Source organism: Dipodomys spectabilis, unplaced genomic scaffold (genome assembly GCF_019054845.1).
Source record: "Dipodomys spectabilis isolate Male_0828 unplaced genomic scaffold, ASM1905484v1 ptg000184l, whole genome shotgun sequence".
Classification (NCBI taxonomy): domain Eukaryota; kingdom Metazoa; phylum Chordata; class Mammalia; order Rodentia; family Heteromyidae; genus Dipodomys; species Dipodomys spectabilis.
Genome location: NW_024870861.1, coordinates 244,958 through 271,806, shown reverse-complemented (window position 1 = coordinate 271,806; position 26,849 = coordinate 244,958). Strand labels below are relative to the sequence as shown.

At 46.9% G+C, this 26,849-nt stretch overlaps 1 protein-coding gene across 4 annotated transcripts in view; it reads left to right on the top strand.

Annotated features, from left to right (window-relative positions):
- Positions 1–26,849, top strand: part of Pcnt (pericentrin) — a 101,955-nt gene that overhangs the window by 30,872 nt on the left and 44,234 nt on the right. For all 4 annotated transcript variants that reach the window (XR_006149893.1, XM_042695292.1, XM_042695291.1 and 1 more), the window contains 10 exons: positions 501–958; positions 3,675–4,239; positions 6,113–6,316; positions 13,474–13,625; positions 14,031–14,182; positions 14,586–14,818; positions 16,815–16,977; positions 17,482–17,694; positions 23,658–23,887; positions 24,400–24,516. Coding sequence is in view for 3 of the 4 variants with exons in the window: in XM_042695292.1 (XP_042551226.1) it covers positions 501–958; positions 3,675–4,239; positions 6,113–6,316; positions 13,474–13,625; positions 14,031–14,182; positions 14,586–14,818; positions 16,815–16,977; positions 17,482–17,694; positions 23,658–23,887; positions 24,400–24,516 (2,487 nt within the window). In the remaining variant the exon portion in view is untranslated. The remainder of the gene's footprint in view (positions 1–500; positions 959–3,674; positions 4,240–6,112; positions 6,317–13,473; positions 13,626–14,030; positions 14,183–14,585; positions 14,819–16,814; positions 16,978–17,481; positions 17,695–23,657; positions 23,888–24,399; positions 24,517–26,849) is intronic.

Genomic DNA, 26,849 nt, shown 5'->3' with positions numbered 1-26,849 from the left:
CCGCTAATCTTGCTGCTGTTGGAATGGCCTCCTCTTACAGCAGACCCAGGTTCTGTCTGATTTACCATTGCTGTTCTTGGTTACAGTAGAGCAGGACTTTATTGCCATCTTTACTCTTGTCCTTTGTATGTTTTTCTTTTTTTTTCTTTTTTTTTTTTTTTGGGTCCGGTCATGGGGCCTGAACTCTGGGCCTGGGCGCTGTCCCTCAGCTCTTCAGCTCAAGGCTAGCGCTCTACCACTTGAGCCACAGCACCACTTCCGGCTTTTTTCTTTTTCCTTTTGTGGTGCTGAGAAATTGAACCCAGGGCCTCAAGCATGCAAGGCAAGCGCTCTACCACTGAGCCACCTTCCCAGCCCTGTTTTTCTATTTTATTTAAGATTCCTTCTACTTGCATCAACACAAGAAGCATTCTCATTACTGTGTGTTGTGGAATTTGAGTAATTGTTTCCAGTATTTCTTTTAATTTATTTACTCTTACATACACTCATGTCATCTGTAGGTAAAACATACTCTAGTTGAACACCACAAAGAAGATTTAAATAAAGCAGAAGAGAAGATTCAACTAATGAAACAAGAATTAAAAAGGAAAGAAATGGAGTGGGAACTTTTACAGCAGGACCTGAAGAAGGAAGCTGAAGAGAGGTTAGCCTTGATGCTTCTTGAGCTGAGAGAAAAGGCTGAGTCTGAGAAACAGTCCGTCATAAAAAGATTTGAGCTTCGAGAGAAGGGTATGAAGCACCTTCAAGATCAACAGACAGCCCAGATCCTGGGCCTAGAGAAGTCTCTGAGGGACCAGCAGGGCCGTCTGCGGCAGTTAGAACAAGAACTTGCTGGGGATGAGGCCTTGTTGTGCAGCCAGTGTGGCCAGCAGCCATCCATGGCTGAGGAAGGAGAGTGCACCCTGCTTCCCCATGACGAGGAGGATTGTGCCCTCCAGCTTATGCTGGCTCGGAACAGGTGAGTGAGGTCGTGGAGCCATGGATTTTGGTTGGAGCTGGATGCCAAAGGAGCTAACAGAGTATGAGAGGCAAGCACCCAGGAAGATGTTCAGTGGAGCTCTTGGCCAGCCAGGCAGGATCTGGAAGGTGGTAGAGCAAGGAGTGATGTACTGAATTTTCACCCCGAACTAAAGGGAACAGTCTTGTGCTTGACAGATACATTGGCAACAGTCTCTGGAGCTTGAGTGCCTTGTTTTGTGTGTGTGTGTGTGTGTGTGTGTCTGTCTGTCTGTACACATGTGTGCGGGTCACTACCAGGGCTTGAAGTCAGGACCTCACACTTTTTTGGGGGCTTGAATTGAGGGCTTGGACACTATTCCTTAGCTTTTTCACTTAAGGCTGATGCTCTACCACTTAAGCCACACCTCTGCTTCTGACTTTTTGGTAGTTAATTGGAGATAATCTCAGGGCTGGGAAGGTAACTCAGTGGTAGAGTGCTTGCCTTGCATGCATGAGGCCCTGGGTTTGATTCCTCAGCACCACATAAGCAAAAAGAAAAAAGCCGGAAGTGACGCTATGGTTCAAGTGGTAGAGCTCTAGTCTTGAGCTGAAGAGCTGAGGGACAGTGCCCAGGCCCAGAGTTCAGGCCCCATGACCGGACTCAAAAAAAAAAAAGAATCTCATGGATTTGCCTTGCTCCAATTGGCTTCAAACTTTAATCCTCAGATCTCAGCCTCCTGAGTAGGATTATATACTAGAGCCACTCATGTCTGGCTGTGGACTTCCTACTTTTGCTTGGCTTTTCTTTTTCCCCTCATGGCTGACCCTACCATTTGAACCATACTTCTAGCCACCAGTAACTTGCTATTTTATTTTTATTAATTTTTTTTATTTTGAGTTGGAGTCTTGCTATATAGCCCAGGCTCACCTTGGCCTCATGATTCTCCTCCTTCCCTGGCCTCTTGATTTCTTGTATTACAGTCATGTGCTACTGTGTCTGGCTTTTTAAATGTATGTGTGTATGTATGTGTGTGTGTATGTATGTATGTATGTATGTATGTATGTATGTATGTATGTATGTATATGTGTGTGTGTGTGTGTGTGTGTGTGTGTGTGTGTGTGTGTGTGTATGTATGCATGCTTGCCAGTAGTGGGGCTTGAACTAAGGGCCTGGGTACTGTCTTTGAGCTCTTTTGCTCAAGGATAAGTGCTATACCACTTTGAGCCACAGCACCACTTCTGATTTTCTGGTGGTTAATTGGAGATAAGAGTCTCCCAGACTGTTCTTCCCTGGGCTGGTTTTGAACTGCGATCCTTAGATCTCAGCCACCTGAGTAACTAGGATTACAGGTGTGAGACACCAGTGCCTGGCTATTTATTTTTTATTTATTTATTTATTTTTTGCTGGTCATGGGGCCTGAGCTCTGGGCCTGGGCACTGTCTGCTCTTCAGCTCAAGGCTAGCACTCTACCACCTGAGCCATAGCTCCACTTCTAGCTTTTTAGTGGTTAATTGGAGAGAAGAGTCTCACGGACTTTTCTGCTTGGGCTGGCTTTCAACCATGATCCTCAGATTGCAGCCTCTGAGTAGCTACGAGCCCATCTGTACTTAGTTATTATTTAGATAACGTTTTGCCTCCTGCCAAGGCACATGTGTACATTTGGCCACTTTCTGTTGAGATGGAATCTCACAGACTTTTCTGTCCAGGCTGGACTGGAAGAATGCATTCTTCCCGTTTAAGGCTACTGTACAGCTACAGTTGAAAAGTTCAGTTGAGAAGGAGTCTTGTATGTGCTCAAGTTGCCTCTGAGCTGCAGTTCTCCCCATCGCAGCCCCTACGTAGTTAGGGTTATACTTGTGAGCCATCAGCAGTTGGCTCAAGCATACAACTAAAAAAAACCTAGAACTAAAACTAAACTAAAACTTAATTTCCTGAAATTTTAGGTAAACTCAAAATGTGAATAAGTTGTTTGCCTTTTTTGGTGCTACTCCAGTCTGGCCTGTGGAAGCCTAGGTTTCCTTGTCACTCGGCCGTTGCACTTGTTGGCTTGACTTCCCCTCTGTTGCCTTCTCCAGCATCACAGGGATATTTAGGAATTCTGCTCTAGCTTCAAAAAAAGGTCAGATCCAGCCCAAATTGTGTCAGATACCTCACCTGAAGGGATCTTACTTTTCTCACATAATGGAAATGTTCAGTGAGGTAATCTATGGGAGGCCTACAAATATGAGACTTTGTCTTGCAATATCAGGTCTGTAACCACATAAAGAGTTCTCGTTACTGACTCATGACCAGTGCTGGGGCCTTCCACGGTTATCTGTGCTCCTCCTTCCACAGGAGGACTTCTCCTGCTCCTGAGAATTTAATCTTTCTGCTCTCTTGGGCCAGTTGGCTGTTCTGTAGCCCTATGACCCCTGTGGCCAATACTTCTGTTAAGGTGCAGAGAGGGCCAAGGATCTTGATTCCTTGCTGTTCCAGTGTTGAGTCTGCTGTCTATGGTCCTACTGAGATGCCTGTGTGATTTCCCTGTGGATGCTGTGTTCACTCTTTGGCCTGGCGACTCTTGCCCTTGCCTTTGAACCCCTCAGGCTTTATGTGGCTTGCTCTGAGCTCATCCCAAGGTCTGTTCAAATCCAGGGCCAAGGCATCTTTTGTGAAGAGTGTGGCTCAGGATTCAGAAGGGGGAGATGCAGTGTGAATGTCTTGCTGCCTATGTTCACCTTGAGTATTGCCTCAGGTTTTTGGAAGAGCGTAAAGAAATTATGGAGAAATTTGCTGCAGAACAAGATGCCTTCCTGCAGGACATCCAGGGGAAGCATGCTCACGAGCTCCAGCTCCTGCAGCAGGAACACCAGCAGCAGCTTCTCTCATTAAGGACAGAACTGGAGAAGAAGCAACAGGCTGAGCTTGCTGAGCAGAGAACTTCGCTTGAGAGTGAGCAGCGGGTGCTCTTTGAGAAGCATATGGCTGAATTGCATGTGAAACATGCTGCGGAAATTAGTGCTTTGGAGAGGAGACATTTGTCCAACCTGGATGCTCTGGAATCCTGTTACCTGGCTGACATTCAGAGTGTTCAGGATGAGCACAGGAAAGCTCTGGAGCTTTTGCGAGTAGAACTTGTGGAACAGCTGCAGAAAAAGGACTCCTATCACCAAGCAATTTTGACCCAAGAGTTGGAGAAGCTTAAGCTGAAATATGATGGGGAGCTTCAGTCTCTAAAGGACAATCTGAGAATTGCAACGAGTGCTAAACATCCAGAGCCACTGACAGCCCAGACCATCGAGGTGCAAGGTGTACGCCAGGTGAGTTTCAAGAGTCGCCAGGGCCCCTTCCTCTGGCCCAAGGCACATCTGCACATTGTGTGTATTGGTTGCATATAGCATGTTTCTCTGTGTGTGCATTGGTATGCATGCCTTTGCGTCAGTGTGTGTTTCTTAGTCTTCGTGTAACTCTCAAGTCATGTGCACATGTCTGTCTTGTACCCTTGGGTCTACCTGTGTGTCTTCACATCTCTGTGTGTGTCTGTGTGCATGTCCATGGACCTCACAAATGGCTGACAGCTCTGGTCTTTCTTGAAATGACTCAGAACAGTGAGTTTCCTTGTGTTTGGGGGCACTGTGTGCCTCATGTGCATCAGCCTCTCCCTGTCTCTGTATGCAGTAAGTAGATCTGATTTTTTTTTTTTTGGGTCCAGTTGTGGGGCCTGAATTCTGGGCCTGGGCGCTGTCCCTCAGCTCTTCAGCTCAAGGCTAGCGCTCTCCCACGAGCCACAGCACCACTTCCGGCTTTTTTCTTTTTGCTTATGTGGTGCTGAGGAATCGAACCCAGGGCCTCATGCATGCAAGGCAAGCACTCTACCACTGAGCCACCTTCCCAGCCCAGTAGATCTGATTTTTGTGTTGTACATACAGAGCCTTGGTTTTTCTTTTATTGATATTTCCTGAAATCAAGGTTTTTTTCATTTCAAGAGCAGTGGTGGTTCTGATGGCAGGCACTTGAAATTTTTGGCAGGAAGGAGAATTTCTGGCCAAGTCTCCATGGACCTGCATCCATCGCAGAACCCATTTTTCTGTGATCATGAATAGGCCATATCTGTCTGATTTAAAACACATCTTAGTGTGTACGCTGCACACTTTTCTAGCTTATGGGAGTCTGTCTTCCTGAGGTAGATGCCGCTACTCTGGTAGTATATAGAACAGTGAACACTTGTGAGTGCCAGCCCTTGGAACAGGTGCCACCCCAGTTGCTGTCTCCTTGCTGGTAAGGCTGGCGCCATCTGCACCTGGACTGATCCAGCGAGGCTGACTCTGTGATCTCTCTCTCCCTCTCTCTGCCTCTTATCTCAACTGATTTGCAAAGATGTCTGATGCTACTAGGAGACCCCAGGCAAGACATACACTTTTTCAGCCACATACAACCTGTCTCAGGGTCCCTTGTCCTGGCCGAGTCACATGTGGCAGATGCTAAGGGTGGCACTTGCTTTGGCCTGTAGATCTAAGCTTGTAGTAGGCCTTGGTTCATTTGGTTTAAAGAAAATGAAGTTCTGATAGAATATTCAGAAAGCAGAAAAATGCATATCATATATGAAAGTGCAGTTTGTTTTTGTTTTGTTTTGTTTTTGTTTTTTGGGTCTGGTCGTGGGGCCTGAACTCTGGGCCTGGGTGCTGTCCCTGAGCTCTTCAGCTCAAGGCTAGCGCTCTACCACTTGAGCCACAGTGCCACTTCCGGCTTTTTTTGTTTTTGCTTATGTGGTGCTGAGGAATCAAACCCAGGGCCTCAGGCATGCAAGGCAAGCGCTCTACCACTGAGCCACCTTCCCAGCCCTTTGTTTTTGTTTTCATGCTGATCTTGGGTCTTGAACTCAGGGCCAGGACACTGTCACTGAGCTTTTTTCTACCACTTTGAGACACAGTGCTACTTCCTATTTTCTGGTGGTTAATTAGAGGTGTCTCATGGACTTTCCTGCCCTGGCTGGCTTCAAACTACGATCCTCAGATCTCAGCCTCCTTAGTAGCTAGGATGACAGGCATAAACCACCAGCGCCCAGCCAAAAATATGTTTTTACACATGACTGAACTTTATTGGTGGCAGAATTTAACTGTAAGTAACATGTGGCAAGGCCTTAGAGGGGCCCCGGTGCACTGCTGACGGGTGGTTGGGATTCTCTCTTGGCAGGAGTCACTAGCTTCTGCCCTGCATCATCAGAGGTGCCTGCTAGAGGAAGATAAGGTTGCGTCCCTGGACAGGGTGGACACTGAAGTCCTGCTCCTAGAGGGCCAAGCCACTCCACAGCAGCTGGGAGATGTACATGCAGTAGAGACACAGAAGTCACAAATAGAGCTGGCCAAGCCCCCAGAGGTACAGGGACAGGCTGCTCAGGTGAGTGTTCCATGTGTAACAGGGTTGGGGTACGCAGGCGCGCGTTCTGATGGAGTCCCTGGGTGCCACCTTGAAACCTTGATCATGATGCTGTGAGAACCACAGCCGCGCTCAGCGGTCCATGGCGACTGTGGGACCCACTGCAGTGGGTGAGGACCTAGCTCCATGGAGAGCAACGTCAAAGTGCTGGCTCATCCAGACCTTGTGGGTGTCCTTGTAAAGTAGATTGCCAGTGTCCTCGTGGATGCCTCTGGAGAGTAGTCTTGGCCTAGTCTTACAGGCAGAGGTGACTCTTGGGACATGAATCTATCCCAGAGGCACTTTGACAATGTAATGGAGAAGGGATTGATGATGACCGTTTTGTTTTGTTTGGCCATCCTGGGCTTGAACTCAAGGCCTTGGCACTTTCCCTGTGCTTCTTTTGCTCAAGGCTAGCACTCTATCCCTTGAGCCACAGCACCACTCTGGCTTTTTCTGTGTATGTGGTACATGCATGAACCCAGGGCTTCATGCATGCGAAGCAAGCACTCTACCACTGCGCCACCTTCCCAGCCGATGATGACTGTTTTGATTATTTTTGCTGGACCTGGGGCTTGAACTCGACCTGGGCACTGTCCCTGCGCCTCTTTGTGCCCAAATCTATACCACTTAAGCCATAGCACCACTTCCAGCTTTTTCTGAATAGTTTCTTGGAGATAAGAGTCTCATGGACTTTCCTGCCCTGGCTGGCTTCGAACCAGGATCTTCAGATCTCAGCTTTTTGAGTAGGATTACAGGTATGAGCCACCAGTGCCTGCCTGGTGATGATGACTGTTTCGACCGAGGCATGAGTTGACCTAAGTCCATGAGAGGCATAAGGAGGGGAGGCGGGTGTAAGGCTATCTACTAAAGTGTTGCTGATGATGGCAGTGGCATGAGATTGGCAGGGAGGCCACAGTTGAGTTGTTGGTACCATTTCTAGGGAAGAATGTAGGAGGATGGTATGGGGCAAGCTGCTATGGGGTTTAACACAGAGCATGATTAGATACTTTGGGAAATCTGCACACCTTACAGTTTCTTTTTTAGAGTTTATCTATATGCCAAATTATGTGGCAGCTTCATGACAAAATCTAACAAAGCATTGAGAAACCCCTTTTATCCTTGGGAGGCTACAAGGACTGCTGCCCTGCTACCATGGGCCCTAGTCCATCTGTGTAGGAGAACATTCACTACCAGGGTCTCCCTTGTGCAGAGGCCCTGCATCGAGGTTACACTATAGTCCCTGGTCTGCCTGATGAACTTGTATAAGTAGCATGTGTACACATGACTTGAGAGGGCTGGCTTTGAGCCTCCTTCCTCAGATCTCAGCCTCCTGAGTAGCTAGGATTACAGGTGTGAGCTACTGGTTCCCGGCTTACCTTGCTTTTTAAAAGTCATTCTTAGAGCTGTGTGCTTGCTTTTTTTAATTTTTTAAATGCACTTTATTGTTATTATAGAGGTGATAAGAGTTGGGGGGTGGTGCGGGAAGAGTAGAGCTTGAACTCAGCCTGGGCACTGTCTCTGAGCTTCCTTGTGCTCAAGACTAACACTCTTACCATTTGAGCCACAGTTCCACTTCTGGTTTTTGAGTGGTAAAAAACTGGAGATAATAGTGTTGTGGGAACTTTTCTGTGTGGTCTAGCTTCAAACTGTGATCCTCAGATCTCAGCCTCCTGAGTGAGCCACTGGTGTCACATACTTTTTTTTTTTTTTTTTAATTTTTTTTTTGGGTCCGGTCATGGGGCCTGAACTCTGGGCCTGGGCACTGTCCCTCAGCTCTTCAGCTCAAGGCTAGCGCTCTACCACTTGAGCCACAGCGCCACTTCTGGCTTTTTTCTTTTTGCTTATGTGGTGCTGGGAAATCGAACCCAGGGTCTCTGGCATGCAAGGCAAGCGCTCTACCACTGAGCCACCTTCCCAGCCCTGTCACATACTTTTGAAGAAAATTTTTTCTGTGTTGAGTATGTGTGTGTGTGTGTGTGTGTGTGTGTGTGTGTGTGTGTGTGTGTGCGCGCGCGCGCGTGTGTGCGTGCACGCGCGCGTGGGCGTGCGCGTACGTACACACATGTGCATGCTCTTGGATGCCTGCGTATGCCATTGGGGGTTGAACTGTGGGCCTGGGCACTATTCCTTAGCTTTTCCTGCTCGAGACTGGTGCTCTTCCATTTGAATCAAAACACTATTTTTGGGTTTTTGGAGATTAATTAGACATAAAAGAGTCTCAGTGATTTTTCTTCCTGGGCTGGCTCTGAACTCTGATCATCATATCTCAGTCTCCTGAGTTGGTAGGATTATAGAAAGCCATGCTTGTTTTCTGTTGTTGTTTGTCAGTTGTGGGGCCTGAACTCTGGGCCTGGGTGCTGTCCCTCAGCTCTTCAGCTCAAGGCAAGCACTCTGCCACTTGAGCCACAGTGCTACTTCTGGCTTTTGCTTATGTGGTGCTGAGGAATCAAACCCAGGGCCTTATGCATGCAAGGCAAGCACTCTACCACTGAGCTACCTTCCCAGGCCCCCTGCTTGTTTTCTGGGTCACCACAATGCTGTTGAGACATCTGTGGTGACTGTTGTATGCCTGAGAACTGTGTTGAGTGCAGTAATTTTGACCATTTTTGGGTGTGGCACAACCTTGTTCAGTTGTTCCTCTCTCCCCTAGTCTGAATTTGTGTGTGACTGATGCTGTCTCATGAGAATACTTGTGCTCCACTAATCTCAGACAAAGCAGTTTGGCTAGAAGAGGTGTGGTCCTGCATAGTTATTTAGGTTAACTTTTTTGGGTATGGGGCATATTTAGACACATAAATAATTGAATAATTAAATAAACTCCTCATCACACTTCTAGTAGCGTATGCACCAGTCTTAGTGCATCAGTTCCCAGACCCTTCTTCCCTAAGACATTGCCACGACCCATCCTAAGAAGTCTTCATTTACTCCTTTGTTCCTGTGTGTTTCCAGTCCAGGCCCCTTCTCTTCCTTGTGTGGGTGTGCAGACTAGACTCACACAGAGCTTTGATGCATTGGACCAGCTCTCCCTTGTGCCCTGGATTTGTGAAGGTGGGTTTGCAGGGATGGCCAGAATGACTGCTAGTGAAACACTTCCTCTCAGGCAGACATTTTGGAAACCCTGTCAGGGTGCTCTTCGGGATACCAGGACCGTTGTCCTAAAATAGCAGGGACAAGCTGTTCTTGCTGTTCGGCCGTAGCCACTCCAGGCCACAAATATCTTTGCACCTGTCTAGAGAGGCTCATTTAGCTCACACACTTGAGGCAGCTGGGTTACTTTTCATGTTATGCCTTTTGGAGTTTGGTTGTGAGAAACTCTCAAAACGTAAGACTAATTTCTTTTCATTAATGAAGTCTGAGCTGGTGACACTAAGCAAGGTCTGGGGTCCAGAAATGAGCTGTGGTGTGACCAGTCATGATTGTTTAGGGCTTTTTTCCTGTTTTCTTCGATAAGTACTAACCATGTTCATAGGTTAACTTTTGAAAGTATTAAGAGAACCTGTAATCAGTTTAGATGTTTGAATGTCTTCAATTCTTTATTTGGCAAGTTTATCTTTATTCTCATGTTGGTTGGGTTTTTTTTTGGGGGGGGGGTATGTGTGTATGTCCTTTTTTCTTCTCTAGGAATATCAATTATGTTTTATGACAAAATTATGTGTTTTTTTCTATATTTCTGAGAATTAAAAAAACAGGAAAAAAAGCCTTTTTAAAAACATCCTTTCTTAGACTGATCTTACCATTTAGAACACAATAAACTGAACTGAGTTTTTTCCCATGCTGGAAATAGAAATGATTGTAAAAGGTAGGATCCCCTGCATGGGCGGCAGGAGCTATTGAGTATAGTCAGGGCCTACCAGATAGCCAGCCATGGCTGTCTAGAGGCCCCGAGCCTGAGCCTTACCCAGCTGCACACCTGCATAACTGCCTGCTCCTCCAGTCCTCCCTCTTTCCCCCAGGTCCCCCCAGCATCTCCTTGAAGTCATTCTCTTTCCTGCTGTGAAGCTGTTCTTGGATAGGGGTACAGAGGGAAGGCAGGTCTACAGCTGAATGGAGCCTACAGCTCTGCTTTTGAGCAGCAGGTCTGGGGCCAGCCTGTGTGGGCTCCAGCTTCCATGTGAGGCCATAGGTCCCGTTGGTTGTTAGCTTCTGCACTGGTCCTCGGTGGAGGCACTTCCACCCTTTCTGTTTGTGGTCATTGACACACGGAGGCCATTTGTACTGACTTGAGAAATGTGCTGTAGCCTGCTAGGTTACTCTCTGCTTATTTCATTAATGGGATTAGTTCATCTATGTGAGCCTTACTGAAAAAAAGAAAAACATATTATTTGGGAAGAAAGCATGTTTACCTTTTAAAGCTGATGGAACCCAGGTTTTGAGTATCTTGGATTGCCGTGGGCAGATCTTAGCCTCCTGAGTAGCTAGGCCTATAGATGAGCTGTGTTACAGCAGTGCCTACTTGGTATCTGTTTTGTTTTTTGTTTTCTGTTCTGCCAAACTTTTCTCCAGCAGCTGTGCCATTTTACTTTCCCTATCAGTACTGAACAGGGTTCTGACTTTTCTACATTATTATTACTATTATTATGATTATTTTTGGGAGGCTGGTCGTGATTTTTCAGATCTGTCTCCTGAGTAGAGCTAGGATTACATGTATGTGCCACCAGCACCTGGCTTGATTTTCTGTAGAGTCTATTCTTATCAATACTTACTTTCCTTTTGTTTCATGGGACTTTTGTGCTTACCACTTGAGGCATGCCCTTTTTGTTTTAGTTAGGCAGAATTTGACTTTTTGCCTGAGCTGGCCTTGGATCATGACCCTTCAGATCTATGACCTGCTTGCTGCTGTTGTCACTGTCACCTCTTCTTCTCCATCCTTCCCAGCCCTTCCCTTCTCCTCTTCCTTATCTTTGTCCTCTTCCTTCTTTCACTTCTCCATCTTCAGCTTCCCTCTCTTTCCTTTTTCTTTCTCCCCTTTCTTTTCCTTCTTTCTTACCCTTTTCCCTTTCTTCTTTCTTGTCCTTTTCCTTTCCTTCCTCTCTCCTTTCTTTTCTTCCCCTTCTGCTTCTCTCTTCCCTTTCTCTTCTCTTCTTTTTCCTTTTTTCTTCTTTCTTCCTTTCCCTCCCTCATCTCTCCTCCCTCTCCTTTTTTTGCCATCCTACTGCTAGTAGGTATGAAGAGGTACCTCATTGTGGGTTTGTTTTGTGTTTCCCTAATGATTAGTTTTGTTACCTCTGTTTTCATGTACTTATTAAGGCAGCTTGTATATATGGAGAAAGGTCTGTCCAGTCCTTGGTCATTTTTTTAAAGGAGTGTTTTTTTGTTTTTTGTTTTTGGGTCCGATCGTGGGCCTGAACTCTGGGCCTGGGCACTGTCCCTCAGCTCTTCAGCTCAAGGTAGCACTCTACCACTTGAGCCACAGTTCCACTTCCAGCTTTTTTTTTCCTGCTTATGTGTGCTGAGGAATCGAACCCAGGGGCCTCATGCCTGCAAGGTAAGCGCTCTACCGTTGAGGCACCTTCCCAGCCCCCAGGAGTGGTTTGTTTTTGTTGTTGAGTTCCTCATTATTGTATATGAAGGCATACGTGTGTTTGCATTGTGTGTTACAGGTAGCTCATATTGATCTCTGAGAGCTGTGTGCACCAGATAGATCTCTCCTCTGACTTACATCCAGTGGTTGTGCATACCTGATCCCATTTATGGGGAAGCTCAGTGGTTGGGTGCAGAAACACACATCTGTATCATCCTAGGGATGAGGGAAGCACAGTAACAGTGCAGGGTAGACTTGGCAGGAAGTAAGACACATTTGGACAAAAAGCATTAGCAAAGTGGCTTAAACGGTAGTATGTCTGTCCTCTGTCAACCCCTGGTCACTGTCATTTGCTGTCATCCAGGGAGGGGGATATAACCCTGCCTTGAGCCATCTGGGATGTATACGTGTTGGTGTGCTGGGAGCATTCTGGTATACACTGTCCTTTGTCTCTTGGTGTTATTCTTTAACGTGTGTGTGTGTGTGTGTGTGTGTGTACATACCCTACACACATACATTTGTCTAGATTTCTCTCAGAGAGAGAGTTTTTTTTGTTTGTTTGTTTGTTAGTACTGAGCATGGTGGGTGAACCCAGGGCCTAACACAAACATACTATGGCCACTGAGTTACTTCCCCAGCCCATTTTTTACTTACTCCGTTTTCTTTAATTTTTGAGTCACTTGTATGTGTTAGTGGGACTCAGCCACTGATTTTACAGAATCTGTGTGTTTTTCTATTTCTCCTCCATTAATACTGTATTTATGGTAGGTATGATTTCCTGTAGTAGGTTGGTTATATAATCATACTCTCCTTTTTTTCCTCTGGTCTATTTTTTTCTTTTTTTAAATTTCTTTTTGCTAGTCCTGGGGTTTGAACTCATGGTCTAGGCACTGTCCCTGAGCTTCTTTTGCTCAAAGCTAGCACTCTACAACTTTGAGCCACAGCACTACTTCAGGCTTTTTCTTTTTATGTGGCACTGAGGAATTGAACCCAGGGCTTCATGCATGCTAGGCAAGCATTCTACTGCTAAACCTCCTTCCCAGCACTGTGTTTTCTTTGTACACTAAGATTATTGTGGGACTCCTCGCTGGCCCCTGCTTGCTCCCTGCCCCACAGAGGCCCCTTCACATGGCCTCTCTCCATAAAGACCACTTACCTTTGGCTTCTGCTCTCTGTTCCCAACCTAGAGCCTATTGGCATGTCGTTGGCCCGTCCCTGCCCTGTAACAGCTGTGGAAAGGATGGCCTCCCCATGCTGTCCACAAGGGAAGTTTCTCCCTGTGCTCTTGGTCTTGAGTCTGCAGTGTGTAGTGATGTTGTATTGTAGCCTCCTCTGCTCTTTCTTGTGTGGCGGATGCCCATGTTTATGTTGGTGAAGTCCTAGTCTCTGGTGAATGGCCCTCAGGGATGTTTTGATTTAAGGGTTCTGGCTGGAGTATTTCCCTTTCTGCTTTTTCCAAGCTTCACAAGATTGCTGGGATCCGTTGTTACTGTGAGAGACAGCACTGGGGAGCCCATTTTTTATTAGATATAATTGTTAAAGTTACAGAATTTTCCCATAGCAACCTACAGTTAACTAATTGTTTTAACTGGGATTCAATACTTTTTCTCAACAGCTGAAAGACCAAGTCTTGTCCCTGCATCAGGAGGTAGAACAGTGTCACGCTGAGCTCGAGAGGCTGCGGCAGAGGCGTGAGAGGGAGAACCAGGAGGGTGCCGCCCTCATCTGCATGCTCCGGGCAGATGTGGACCAGTCTGAGAGTGAGGGGTCAGTGTGTCCCTGGCATCATGCTGCCCTCCTCCTGGTCCACGGTGTTCTCCTTGAATATCTACGTCTGGTGGACAGAGACCCTGGCCACAGTGCTCTTCTTACCGAAAAATATCTCAACGTCGAGATAATGTCATGAATGTGATGAACACCTGTATACTTGCCAGTTTACTTTTCCAAATCTTCACATTTTACCAGCCCTACCTGCTTCACATTGTCTTCCTTTGTGTCTCCTACAATCCCATCCCATCTAACCAGTAATAGTACTACTTCCTGCCTGGGAGTCCTTTCCCAGGTTGTTACGGGTCAGAAATCTGTCCTCTGGGACCCTGTGGTATGCAGGCTAGTCAGCCAGGGAATTCCTAAGGCCGCAGAGTAGCCTTATGACTGTGGTTCATGTCTTAGGAAAGTACTCCGTGATGCCCTGAGGAGACTGCTGGGTTTGTTTGGAGAAACACTGAAGGCAGCTGTTGCCCTGAAGAGCCGGATTAGTGAGCGCGTGGGTCTCTTTCTGGACCACATGGGTGCCACAGAAGCAGGCCAAGCCCCAGAAGCAGGTGCGTGTACCAGGATGAGTCCCTCAGAGGCTGGGGATGCTGGGGATGCTGGGAGCAGGCCCCTGGGTTGGGGAAGCTCTAAGGGGCCTCACCTTTGTTCCTTGCCTATATCCAAACTCAGGGAGAGGGAAGTTTGGGCCTATGTAGAATTGCCTGGTCCTGAGGGTTGCTGTGTGCTTGTGTGTGAGTGTGTGTGTGTGTTAGTCCTAAGGGTGTGGCTCAATCAGTTGCTTATGGTCTAGAGTGTTTGGGTTCTAGGGCTGTGGCTGGGCCTCCACTTGAGGAAGTGGAGTGTATGCTGGTCCTAAGATTCTGGCTGGGTCATTATTTTCACTGAGTGGAGAGCACAGACTGGTCAGAGTACTCACTCATAGGAAGAGTTGTCTGTATTTGCTTACTTTAGCTCCAGCACTTGATGAAATATGGTCTGATACCATCCTGCTGGGATTGGACAGAACTTTGCCTGAAGGAGCAGAGATGTCTTCAGTGGCTGAAATTAGCAGTCATGTCTGTGAAAGCTTTTTACTGAATCCGGAAAGTACTCTGGAATGTGAGCAGCCCATTAGAAAATTCTACCAGAGCCTTGGCATGGCTGTTGATGGACTCCTAGAGATGGCCTTAGACTCCTCCAGACAGGTGAGTCCCAGTGCGTGTCATGGTGGAGGCTGTGAGTCTTCAGACACCAACATGGTGCTGACAGAATATAGTCACGCGGTGATACGGGGCTGTTAGGCATCTAGTTAGGTTCTGTGACTGCATTATCTGTAATTTTCTGCCACGCTCTGCAGCCTGTAAGGAGCAGAGGTTCTACTGGTCATTTGGGAATAAAATCTCCTGGTCTTGTTGCAATGAGATAGTCAGATGGCATGGAAGTGAGGTAGTAGTACTGGAATTTGAATTCAGAATCTCACAGTTATAAGACAGGTTCTTTACCACTTGAGTCACCACCTCAGGCCTTGACTTTTATTCATGTGAATTATCAACTGTGTTCTCATACATGTTCTCTTCCAGTCTTTTCTTTCCTACTCTCTGGGAAACTTTCTGTGAATGGCAAATAGAATCTCAGACCACTTCTTTTACATCATGCAGTATTGCAGTTCCACTCAGTGTTTTCATATTTAGAGATTAGCACTAAGAAGAATTCATTTTGTTAACTCTCAGAACCTTTAAGGCAATTATAGTAGGAATGAAATAAGAGTATGTGGAAAACAATAAGTGATTCTTTTTCTAAGTTATTCCAGTTAAAACATAAGCATTTCTCTGTTAAGCATTGGTGTTAAGTAATTTTTCTACCCTTAGTGTTAAGACATAGAATACTTCTTGGGGCTTCCCGCCTGCCTGCCCCATTCTCCCCATGAGCGTCCTGTCCAGCCTTTGACCTGTAGTCGGGTGCTTTCCATGTCTCTAGATGGGTCTAAATGGAACTCATTCCTATGAGCTTTTTCTGCAGGACCATACCCCATGGTGCAGATGTTAAGCAAGTGCCTTGGGGCTGCCATGTGTGTCTATACGACTTATTAAAAACCTTCCCCCACGCTGGGGGTGGGGGGGGAAGGGAAGTAACATGGGGAGGTGCTGAAGGTGGAGCCTCCCTATCAAGGCAGCAGAGCCTTGGGGGAAGTACAAGAGCTATGTGGTAGCGGCTGTGACTGAGGTCAGGGTCAGACAGGCCTCCCAGCCAGGTTGTGTTTGCTGGTGGTTATGTGGCCCTTGACTGCAGATAGAGATGGGTGTTCAAGAGGATAGAAGCTGGAGGAGGTGGCCAGTTTTGGGAGAGGCAATAGATGCATAAGAGTTGTCCTCTGAAACATTTTCAGGAAAGAAGCAATGATATTCTTAGAGACCAGTACATACCTTGAGCCCAGGAAAGGCCAGAATTTTGAGCTAACTAGTGGGGAGCCAAGGGAAGCTTGGCTTGGTGCTTTACTCTAGGAGTAGAGGAGTGTGTATTTTGAGTTCAAAAGCCCATCTGCGTCCCTCACCCTGTAGATGGCCTGAAAGTGCCAGAGAGGGAGGCAGAAGGGCTAGGGCGGGCGGAGCTGGGCTCTGGGAAGTAAAGGAGGTCTAGGAAGGCCCCCTCAGCTCTGGGGGAAGTAGGACGGCCCTGGTGACATATACCATCTACTGTTTTGCTAGTGGTGGTGGGACTGGCGCCTGGTAGTACCTGGTAATTTCTCTCTCTCTCTCTCTCTCTCTCTCTCTCTCTCTCTCTCTCTCTCACTTTCTCGTCATGGGGCTTGAACTCTGGGCCTGGGTGCTGTCCCTGAGCTCTTCACCTCAAGGAGAGCCCTCTACCATTTGAGCCACACTTCCAGTTTTCTGGTGGTTTATTGGAGATCAGCATCTCATGGCCTTTCCTACCTGAGCTGGCTTTGAAGTGTGATCCTCAGATCTCAGCCTCCTGAATAGCTAGAATTACAGGCCAGTGCCTGGCCTCTCTTATTTTTCTATGCTTATTTCTAATTTGCAGTTCTGATTCTCAAAAGTGTGTGCTTATTTTTTTTTAACCTTTTGTTATACGGGGGTGAGGGAAGGATTTCATTGTTGCATTTCAACGTTTGCAATGTATTCTAACCAATCTTACTCCTTTTATCACTCTTGCTTCTCAAAACAATCTGAAATGTTTTAACAGTTAGAAGAAGCACGTCAGATACATTCTCATTTTGAAAAAGAATTTCTCCACAAGACCGAGGAGACTGCACAGCTTGTGCAGAAGCAGCAGGAGATGCTGGAACGCTTGCAAGAGGAGAGCGCTGCCAAGGCCGAGCTGGTGCTGGAGCTGCACACAGCTCAAAGTAAGCTGTGTACTTCATCATCAGGGATTCCGCTCTCCTACAGGAAGCGTGAGAAGCAAAGTATATGAATAAACTACAGCTGTGTGTGGCCCGCTGACATCCCTTAATGAAAATTGTACTTGGGGAAGCATTGATGGCTTGGGTGCCCTAGGTTACTGGCAGGGCCATTTAAGGGCCACAGACAGCCCTGGAGTGGCCACCATCTCTTGGCACTGACCTCTTCTTTTTGGGTTGAAGACAAGGAATGCCCTTGACACTCAGTGTTCGTCCCATAGCCTTCCTGGGACGGAGGTTTCTTTGCACACTGTCTTAACATAGGGGTCGCTGGTGTGTAACCCTTTCCTGGGGTGTGGGCTTCTCCATAGCCCCACCTCCACGGAAGACAGCCTGTGACTGCTGGCCAGGAGTGTTGCCTGTGGTTTCCTAGCACTCATAGGGCTTCTGGTGGGCTCTCACCCTCCAGGTGAATTTCAACACCTTGCCTGAACACTGTCTCTTCCTCAGGCCTCCTTGAAGGGTTCAAGGTGGAGAAAGCTGATCTTCAGGAGGCACTTGGTCAAAAGGAGGAGCTGGAGCAGCAGCTAGTCCTGGAGCTTGAAAGCCTACGACAGCAGCTGGAGCAGGCAGCCCAGGATCTGGCTGCTCTCAGACAGGAGAAGGCCACCCTGTGGAGCCAGAAGGAAGCCTTGGCTGCTGAGGCAGAGGCAAGGGAGGCTGGTAAGGAATGTGGATGTAGAGGTGAGGGTGGGGTCCAAACTCACACAGAAGCTTGCTAGTTACAGGCGTGAAGACATGGAAAGCAAGGAGCCGGGCTTGTTTGAAAGTGACTGGCAGGATGCAACTTCAGTTGCTACACAGTGGTCTGGAGGAAGATGATCCTCTTGACTGGTTATTGCTTTTGAATCCTCTGGAACAGTGAACCGGGATGGATGGGAAGGTGGCTCAGAGGTAGAATGCTTGCCTCGCATGCATGAGGCCCTGGGTTCCACTCCTCAGCATCACCATAAGCAGAAAAAAAGCTGGAAGTGGTGCTGTGGCTCAAGGTAGAGTGCTCGCCTTGAGCTGAAGAGCTGAGGGACAGCGCCCAGGCCCAGAGTTGCCCCATGACCAACCTTCCCTCCCCCAAAAAAGTGTTGAACCCTAGCTACTCAGGAAGCTGAGATATGAGGATCGTGGTTCAAAGCCAGCCCGGGCAGGAAAGACCATGAGACTCCTATCTCCAATAAACTACCAGAAAACCGGAAGTGGTGCTGTAGCTCAAGTGGCAGAACACTTGCCTTGAGCTGAATTGCTGAGGGACAGCTCCCAGGCCCAGATTTCAAGCCCCATGACCGACTAAAAAAAAAAAGATGAGCTTCTTAAAATTGTACTGTAAATGTGTGTCTCCTGTGTGAGAAAAACAACTTGAAGAAGGAAAGGTTTATTTTGGCTCTGGCTTCAGAGGTTTCATGGTTAGGTTACTTGCTAACTTGCTGTGGTCAGGCAGTGCACCACGCCTGGACTGTGTGGCAGAGGAGAGCTGCTCACTTCTTGGTGGATAAGGAGCTGAGGAAGCTCACTCACTCACTTGAAAAATTATATTTTGTTTTGTTTTATGTGGTACCAAGGAATTGAACCCAGGGCCTCATGCATGCTAGGCAAGCACTCTACCGCTGAGCCTCCTTCCCAGCCTCTCCAGCTTTTCAAACAGAGCTCCTCCCCCAACCTATTAATCTATTGAGCTGTGAATGTGTTGATGAGGTCAGAGCCTCGTGATCTTACCAGCCCCTAAGATCCCCACTCTAAACGCGACTACATTGCAGGGGCCAGCTCTTCAACACAGGAGCTTTGGAGGGCCCCTAAGATCCAATGATAATATATTTTCAGGTTGTTTTTTGTTGTTGTTGTTGTTGTTGATGGTTTTTTTTTTATTTTTATTTTTATTTTTTGGGGGTCTAGTCATGGGGCCTGAACTCTGGGTCTGGGTGCTGTCCCTCAGCTCTTCAGCTCAAGGCTAGCGCTCTACCACTTGAGCCACAGCGCCAATTCCGGCTTTTTTTGTTTTTGCTTATGTGGTGCTGGGAAATCGAACCCAGGGCCTCAGGCATGCAAGGCAAGTGCTCTACCACTGAGCCACCTTCCCAGCCCCTTGTTTTTTTTTTGTTTTTTTTTTTTAATTTTTATTTATTTTTTTATTGTGAAAATACTGTACAGAGGGGTTACAATTACATGGGCAAGATAATGAGTACATTTCTTATCAAGCATTGTAGCCTCCTCTTTTGTTTCTCCTTCCCATCCCTTCCCATCCTCCCCCCGTCCCCAGCCCCTTGTTTTTATTTTGAGACAAGATCTGGCCATATAGACAGGCCAGGGTGGTTGTGAACTTGATCCTTCTGCCTCAGCCTCGTAGGTACTGTTATTAGCGTTGCAACACGTTACTGTGCCTAGCCAGATTTTTTTTTTTTTTGTCGGTCGTGGGCTTGAACTCTGGGCCTGGGCGCTGTCCCTCAGCTCTTCAGCTCAAGCCGAGCGCTCTACCACTTGAGCTACAGCGCCACTTCCGGTTTTCTGGTGGTTTATTGGAGATAGGAGTCTCACGGTCTTTCTTGCCCAGGCTGGCTTTGAACCGGGATCCTCAGATCTCAGCCTCCTGAGTAGCTAGGATTACAGGCGTGAGCCACCAGCACCCGGCAACCTAGCCAGATTTTTAGTGGTTTTTTTTTTTTTTTTTTAAGTCATAAATACTGAAAATGAAATGGTTGAAACATAAGTGTAAAGCATTTGCAGATTAATGCTAATGTGTTAGAAATAGTTCCGCACCATTGTCAGATTTGCTTGGTCATGTCTGGCTTTTTCATTTGTATCTTCTTTATTGCTTTATCTTCAGGCTAAAGTACATTAATTTCATTTCTGGATGCTGTGTTAATGAGTTTTCTTTTTCTTTTTTTTTTTTGGCAGTACTGGGGTTTGAACTTAGGGCCTTAATACTTGCTAGGCAGGTACTGCTGAGCTACTCTACTTGCTGAGAGTCTCTTCCAGTCGTAGTAACTTTTTGAAACTGTCATTTGCTGGGCACTGGTGGCTTATACCTATCATCTTAGCTTCTCAGGGGGCTGAGGTTTGAGGATCATTGTTCAAAGCCAGTCTGGGCAGGAAAGTCCCTGAGAGTCTCTTCCCCAATTAACCACCAAAAAGGCTGGAAGTGGAACTATGGCTCAGTGGTAGAGTGCTAGCCTTGAGAACCAAATCTTCAGGGACAGTGTCCAGGCCCTGAGTTAAAGCCTGAGGACCAGCCAAAAAACATATGTACAAAATACATACATACAAACAAAATAAAACTTTCATTGGCAAACATCTTTCTTCAGCTTTCAATGACTTTTTCAAATTGTCATTGGTGAGCTTCTTATTTGGTCCTTTTAATCTTGGTCCCTGTTCTCAAAGCCTTTGGATTTACTCCTGACTTCCTCTGTGCTGCCTCATCTCTCCTTTCTGCTTGCTGTGTTGAACAGGACTTCCTTCTTCAGGTGTGAATGTGTGCAGTCAACCAAGTGTCTTCCCTTCGTTGTCCAGGTCTTCTTGTCTCCCAAGGCTCTGTGCGTGGGGCCTTTTTAGGACTGAGTGTTTGACCGTTCCCTTGCTTCCTTCTTCGTTTATTAGACATAACAGGTGATACAAGATTCTAGTCCTAGCTCTTCCCTGAGGTCAGAAGACTCATCATTTTCTGCTAGCTAGGTCTTTCAAAAACCCTCACCCCAGCCAGTAGTCTGCCATGGTGTCCTTCCTGGAGACCTTGTGTTTTATTAATGTGGGCATGACAGATACAGAAGTTGGGCCTGTGGATAGTTAGATACCATATTGGGCTGCAGCTGGGTTTCTGTGCTGCCCTGTAGTTCTGCTCTGTAGGGCCTGGGCTTCTATGTAGAACTGATCTGCAGGTCCTCGGCAGAGGCTGGGCTTAGGTCAGCCACTGTAGGAATATCTCCAGGAACTCTTCCTATCTTGAGCTGCCCTTCTTTGTGCTTTGTCACTGTGAAGCTGTTGTCACTTTTCTGGAGTCTTCTTAGATGGCTTTCATTTTGGCAGTTTATTTCCTCTGCCTTCCTCTCACCCTGGCCTCTAAAGCTTTAGTACTGTCTGTTCACGTTCACACCCAGGAAGCCCAGCTTCCTGGGGCCAGCAGTGAGCACTGTGTCTTCAGTTTCCCTGGCCGTAGGTTTCCCCCCCTGTTTGGTGAACATGGACTGATTTCCCAGGAACCTTGGGATTCATGGGGAACTGTAGCTCTGCCTCCTTTCTCCTACTTTTAACTATGGAGTATGTGTTGTGGTCAACCTCAGGAAGATGCCATCTGTCCTGTTTGTTTTCTTGGAAATGAGCACACGATCCGCCGGCACCAACCCCTGAAACCACAAGGGAGCAGCCCAGTGGTGTCATGGTTGTGTGGGGTTCGAGTGCTGCCTGAGTGCTGCTGTCCCTACCATGGTTGGTCCCATCTTCTGTTTCCCTCTCTGTGATGCACTGTGTTTCCCCTTTGTAGGCATGCCTGCCTCTGCTGCCCACAAGAACTCAGGTTTGTAAAGACAAATGTGATTTCTGCACGATGTCCTCTATGTTTGCATCAGATTTTACAAATTACTTACTAAAATGTACTTGAGAGCTAAACTGTTAAAAGGATACTGTAATCCTTTTTTTTTTTTTTTTTTCTTGTCATAGGGTTTGAACTCAGGGTGCTGTCCCTGAGTTTTTAATGCTCAAGCTAACATTACCACTTGGGCCTCAGCTCTGCTTCCAGTTTTCAGGTGATTAATTGGAGATAAGAGTCTCATAGACCTTCCTGCCTGGGCTGGCTTCAAACTGCAATCCTCAGATCCAGGTTCCTGAGTAGCTAGGATTACAGGCATGAGCCCCCAGCACCTGGCTGGATACTGCAATCTTTACTATTCATTTACAAAAATTGGCCAAGTTTTACCATTTTAAAGCTTCAAGACATAAGTATTTCTCTAATGACCACTGTATTTACTATAAGCCCTGTGTGGGCTGTTTTGTAAGAATTGACATCAGTGGTGGTGATTGTTGGGCCAGTTTCTCAGTGGAGCCTTCTGGAAGGTCTTCAGGGGAGGGACTGGGCCACCCTGTGCTCTGTGCCTTGTCTGATTTTCTTTCTTTCTTTCTTTCTGTCTTTCTTTCTTTTTTTTTTTTGGGGTCCGGTCACGGGGCCTGAACTCTGGGCCTGGGCACTGTCCCTCAGCTCTTCAGCTCAAGGCTAGCGCTCTACCACTTGAGCCACAGCGCCACTTCCGGCTTTTTTCTTTTTGCTTATGTGGTGCTGAGGAATCGAACCCAGGGCCTCATGCATGCAAGGCAAGCGCTCTACCACTGAGCCACCTTCCTAGCCACCCCCCCCCCCCCCCCCGATTTTGATACACTTACATGGCTACTATGTCCCATGACCTTGCATGGAAGGGGCTGAGGACAGGGAGGGGGGTGCTCCTCTATCCTCTAGTGTCTGGGCTTAGCTGGAGCCTGTGTTTGTCTCCTTGAACTAATAGTGCTGTTAAGAGTGGCCATGTTCAGGCCCTTTTCCTGAACTGAAGATTGTGAATGACATGGTTATAACTGCATGTTTAAAGCTACATTTCAGTAATTGCTGATTTCTTTGCATGAAAGTTTTTTGAGAATGTTATGCTAATAGTATTGATTTGTCATAAAGGATTGGCCTTTTTGAAAACTAGTGAAATGTAAGAAAATTTGTAGACAATATTTTAGCTTTTTTTTAAATGCCAGTCCTGGGACTTGAACTCAGTGTCTAGGTGCTGTTACCGAGCTTTTTTAGTGTTTTTTTTTTTTTTGTTCTGGTTGTGGGGCTTGACTCTGGGCCTAGTCACTTTCCCTGAGCTCTTCAGCTCAAGACATTCTACCACTTGAGTCACAGCACCATTTCTGGTTTTCTGGTGGTTAATTGAAGATAAGAGTCTCAGGGACTTTTCTGCCCAGGCTAGCTTTGAACCACAGTCCTCAGATCTCAGCCTCCTGAGTAGGTAGGATTATAGGTGTGAGCCACTGGTGCTGGCAGCTTTTTTAGTTCTTACTGGAGATAAGAATCTCATAGACTTCTCTGCCCCAGCTGGCTTCGAACCATAATCCTCAGATCTTAGCTTTGTATGTAGTTAGGATGACAGGTATGACAGCCTGTTGTTATCTTGCTAGACAGGTGCTTTATCCCTGAGTCACATCACCAGTCTTTTTTGCACCGGGTTATTTTTGAAGTGGGGTGTGACTTCTTGCCTGGGCTTGCACCTGGCCCTCAGTCAGCCTGCTTGAGGCAGCTGGGTGATGGGTATGTTTCACATTTGTCTTTATTTTGAGAGGGTGTCTGAGAAAGCCTTGTATCTATTGAGATGTGGGTCTGGAGACAAAGACAGGCTGGTTCCAGCCCCTATAGTATCACAGCCCTGTGATACCATGCAAAAGGCATCCAGGTGGGCCTGCCTGATAGAAGTCAGGGTTGGTAGCTTTACAGGCCTGCTTGGGTGTACTCTCCAGGGTGGCCAAACGTAGTGACTGTTCTTTCCTGGTAACTTCTGTCAGCCTAGTTGGAGTCCTAACGAGCAGCCCATCAAAGTCTGGCACTCTTCTGTATATTGTCATCATGAGGGTGTACACATTTCCTGGGCCCTGACTTGTTTTCTTGGCACTCTTAGCACTACAGAAGGAAATGGAATCTCTAACCAGGGAGCAGTCAGAGGCCAGGAAGCAGTCGGAGAAGGACCAGGCATCTCTGCTGTCTCAGATGAAGATCTTGGAGTCAGAGTTGGAGGACCAGCTCTCACAGCACCAGGGCTGTGCCCAGCAGGCTGAGGAGGCGGCCACTCTAAAGCAGCAGTTACTTGCCCTGGATAAGCATTTGCGTAGCCAGCGGCAGTTCATGGACGTAAGACCTCTGGATAATAAATTTTATTTGCATCACTAAGTTTCAAGATGGCACGAGAAGCTTCTATGATATGCCATTCAAGATAAGTGCCATGGTGCACTGATTGGCACTGTGTCTTATTTGATTTCATAAGCTGGTTGTGAGAGAATTCTGTCATCTCGGGTTCCCTCTTACTATCATGGGAGAAGTTTTTAGCAGTTGAATTTTAGTCTTGCATCTGGGGTGTGTGTGTGGCCTTCCCTTGGAGGAGGACACACCGCTGTATAGTGCCATCTGTGCTTACTGAAGCTTCTTGCCCACAAGCTTCAAAATGTTCTCTTCTCCAGGCTTCCTTCACATTAAATCTAAGAGGCCATTCCTCTTTACTTAACCCCATTTTGCGAAATGACGGTGGTGAAGAAGCTGTTACTGGTGGGTGGACGTGTGTATAATGCTGGCCATATTCCTTGGCTCTGAGGTTTGTTATAGGCTTTCCAATGGGAGTTCTAATGTGTGACCACTCGTTGTTGCAGGAGCAGGCTGTTGAGCGTGAACATGAGCGTGAAGAGTTCCAGCAGGAGATCCAGAGGCTGGAGGAGCAGCTCCGCCAGTCAGCCCGGCCACGGCTGCCAAATCACCTTGATAGCCAGGTAGAGTGTGTGCTGTGTCTATGCAGTAGCTAATGTGTATAGTTTTGTGGGTGTTTTTCTTTCCTTTTTGACTTTTCAGTCTTTTGGACTTTCTACTGAGGCTGTCCTGAAACTTCAGTCCTTCTGATCTTAGCATCTCACACAGCTAGTATGGTAGGCCTGCACCATCATGCCAAGCTATTGGTTGAGATTGATGTTTATTGTTGGACTGGTCTCAAACCACAATCCTCATATCTTCTCAAGTAGCTAGGATTACAGGTATGAGCCACTGATCCCTGGCTTTTTTACAGCTGTTTTTGTTGTTGCTGTGGGCTTAAACTCAGGGCCTGGGCACTGTCTCCGAGCTCTTTTTAGCTGAAGTCTAGTGTTCCACTTGAGCCACAGCCCCACTTCCAGTTTTCTGGTGGTTAATTGGAGATAAGAGTCTCATGGACTTTCCTTTCCCTTTCCTTTCTTGGATGGCTTTGAACTGAATCCTCAGATCTCAGCCTCCTGAGTAGCTAGGATTACAGGCGTGAGCCACCAGCTCCTGGCCTTTCTATAGCTTTTAGTAAATATTTCTGGTGGTACTAGGTCTCGAACTCAGGTCCTTGTTCTTGGAAAAGATAGGTGCTCTATCACTTGAGTGCTAGGCTGCCAGTCTCTTTTTGCCTTGCTTATTATTTTTTTTTTTTTTGGGGTCCGGTCATGGGGCCTGAACTCTGGGCCTGGGCACTGTCCCTCAGCTCTTCAGCTCAAGGCTAGCGCTCTACCACTTGAGCCACAGCGCCACTTCCAGCTTTTTTCTTTTTGCTTATGTGGTGCTAAGGAATCGAACCCAGGGCCTCGAGCATGCAAGGCAAGCCCTCTACCACTGAGCCACCTTCCCAGCCCTCCTTGCTTATTTTTAAGGTAAAGTCTTACTTTATGTTCAGGCTGCCCTGGGCTGCGGTCTCTCTACTTGTGCTGAGGATGACAAGAGTTTGCCACCATACCCAACCATTGTGCTTCCCCCATAACAGTCCTTCACCACAGTACCCAGCTGTTGAATGAGGCAGAATGTTGAGAACTTGTATGCCCAGGCTGGCTTTAAACTGTTGTGCCTAATCTCAGCTTCCCGAGTAGCTAGAATTGTAGGATTGAGCTACCTCACCTGGTTTCTACAGTGTTTTTTATTTTTTTTCCTTTCCTTTTTTCCTTCTGTGTGTGTGTGTATACCTATGTGTATGTATACACCTACACATATACACACATATATATACACACAAATACAGGCATGCAATTTCTTTTCTTCTATATATATATAGATATTTATATATATACACACACACACACATATGTGTATATACATACATCCATGCTCACAGCTGGATGAGGAGGTAGATGGCTATGTTTAGGGGCTACTTGCTATGGGGCTACCTGTATGGTGGGTTGGGTCTTGTGTGCCATCTTATTTCTTTGCTGTGCAGTGACCTTTTTTTCTGAGGTAGCTGTTGATTTTCTTATTCATTTTTTAAATTAAGCTCATTTGGGGGGAATGATAGATTTTCATACCGTTGTAAGAAGTAAGACTCAGAGCCAGACACTAGTGGCTCATGCCTATAATCCCAGCTTCTCAGGAGACTGAGATCTGAGGGTCATGGTTCAAAGCCAGTCCAGGAAATAAAGTCCATGAGACTCTTTATCTCTAGTGAACCACCAGAAAATTAGAAGTGGAGCTATGGCTCAAGTAGTGGAGCGTTAACCTTGAGCAAAAAAGCTCAGGGACAGCATCCAGGCCCTGAGTTCAATCTCCAGGACCTGTGTGTGAATGAGTACATATATGTACACACGCGTGCATGCGCACACACACGTAAGGCTCAGAGAGATACTTGTACCCTATGGCCATATCCTGCAGAATTAGACTCCAGGAGCACAAGCCAGTGTCAGCAAGGTATAGTGAAGTCTCCCACTGCCTTTCTTCACAACATCCCTTCCAATAACTAGCAGCCACCAATCTGTTGTACTTTGTAATTTTATTATTTGAACAACATAGAAATGGAATCATGTGGGCTGGGAAGGTGGCTCAGTGGTAGAGCACTTGCCTTGCATGCATGAGGTCCTGGGTTCGATTCCTCAGCACCACATAAGCAAAAAAGAAAAAAGCTGGAAGTGGCGCTGTGGCTCAAGTGGTAGAGCGCTAGCCTTGAGCTGAAGAGCTGAGGGACAGCGCCCAGGCCCAGAGTTCAGGCCCCATGACTGGACCCCACCCCCCCAAAAAAAAAAAAAAAAAAAAAAAAAAGAAATGGAATCATGTTGAGAACAACAAAGAAGAACCTCTTGTGTCCATGTCTTGAAATTCATTTCACTTAGTA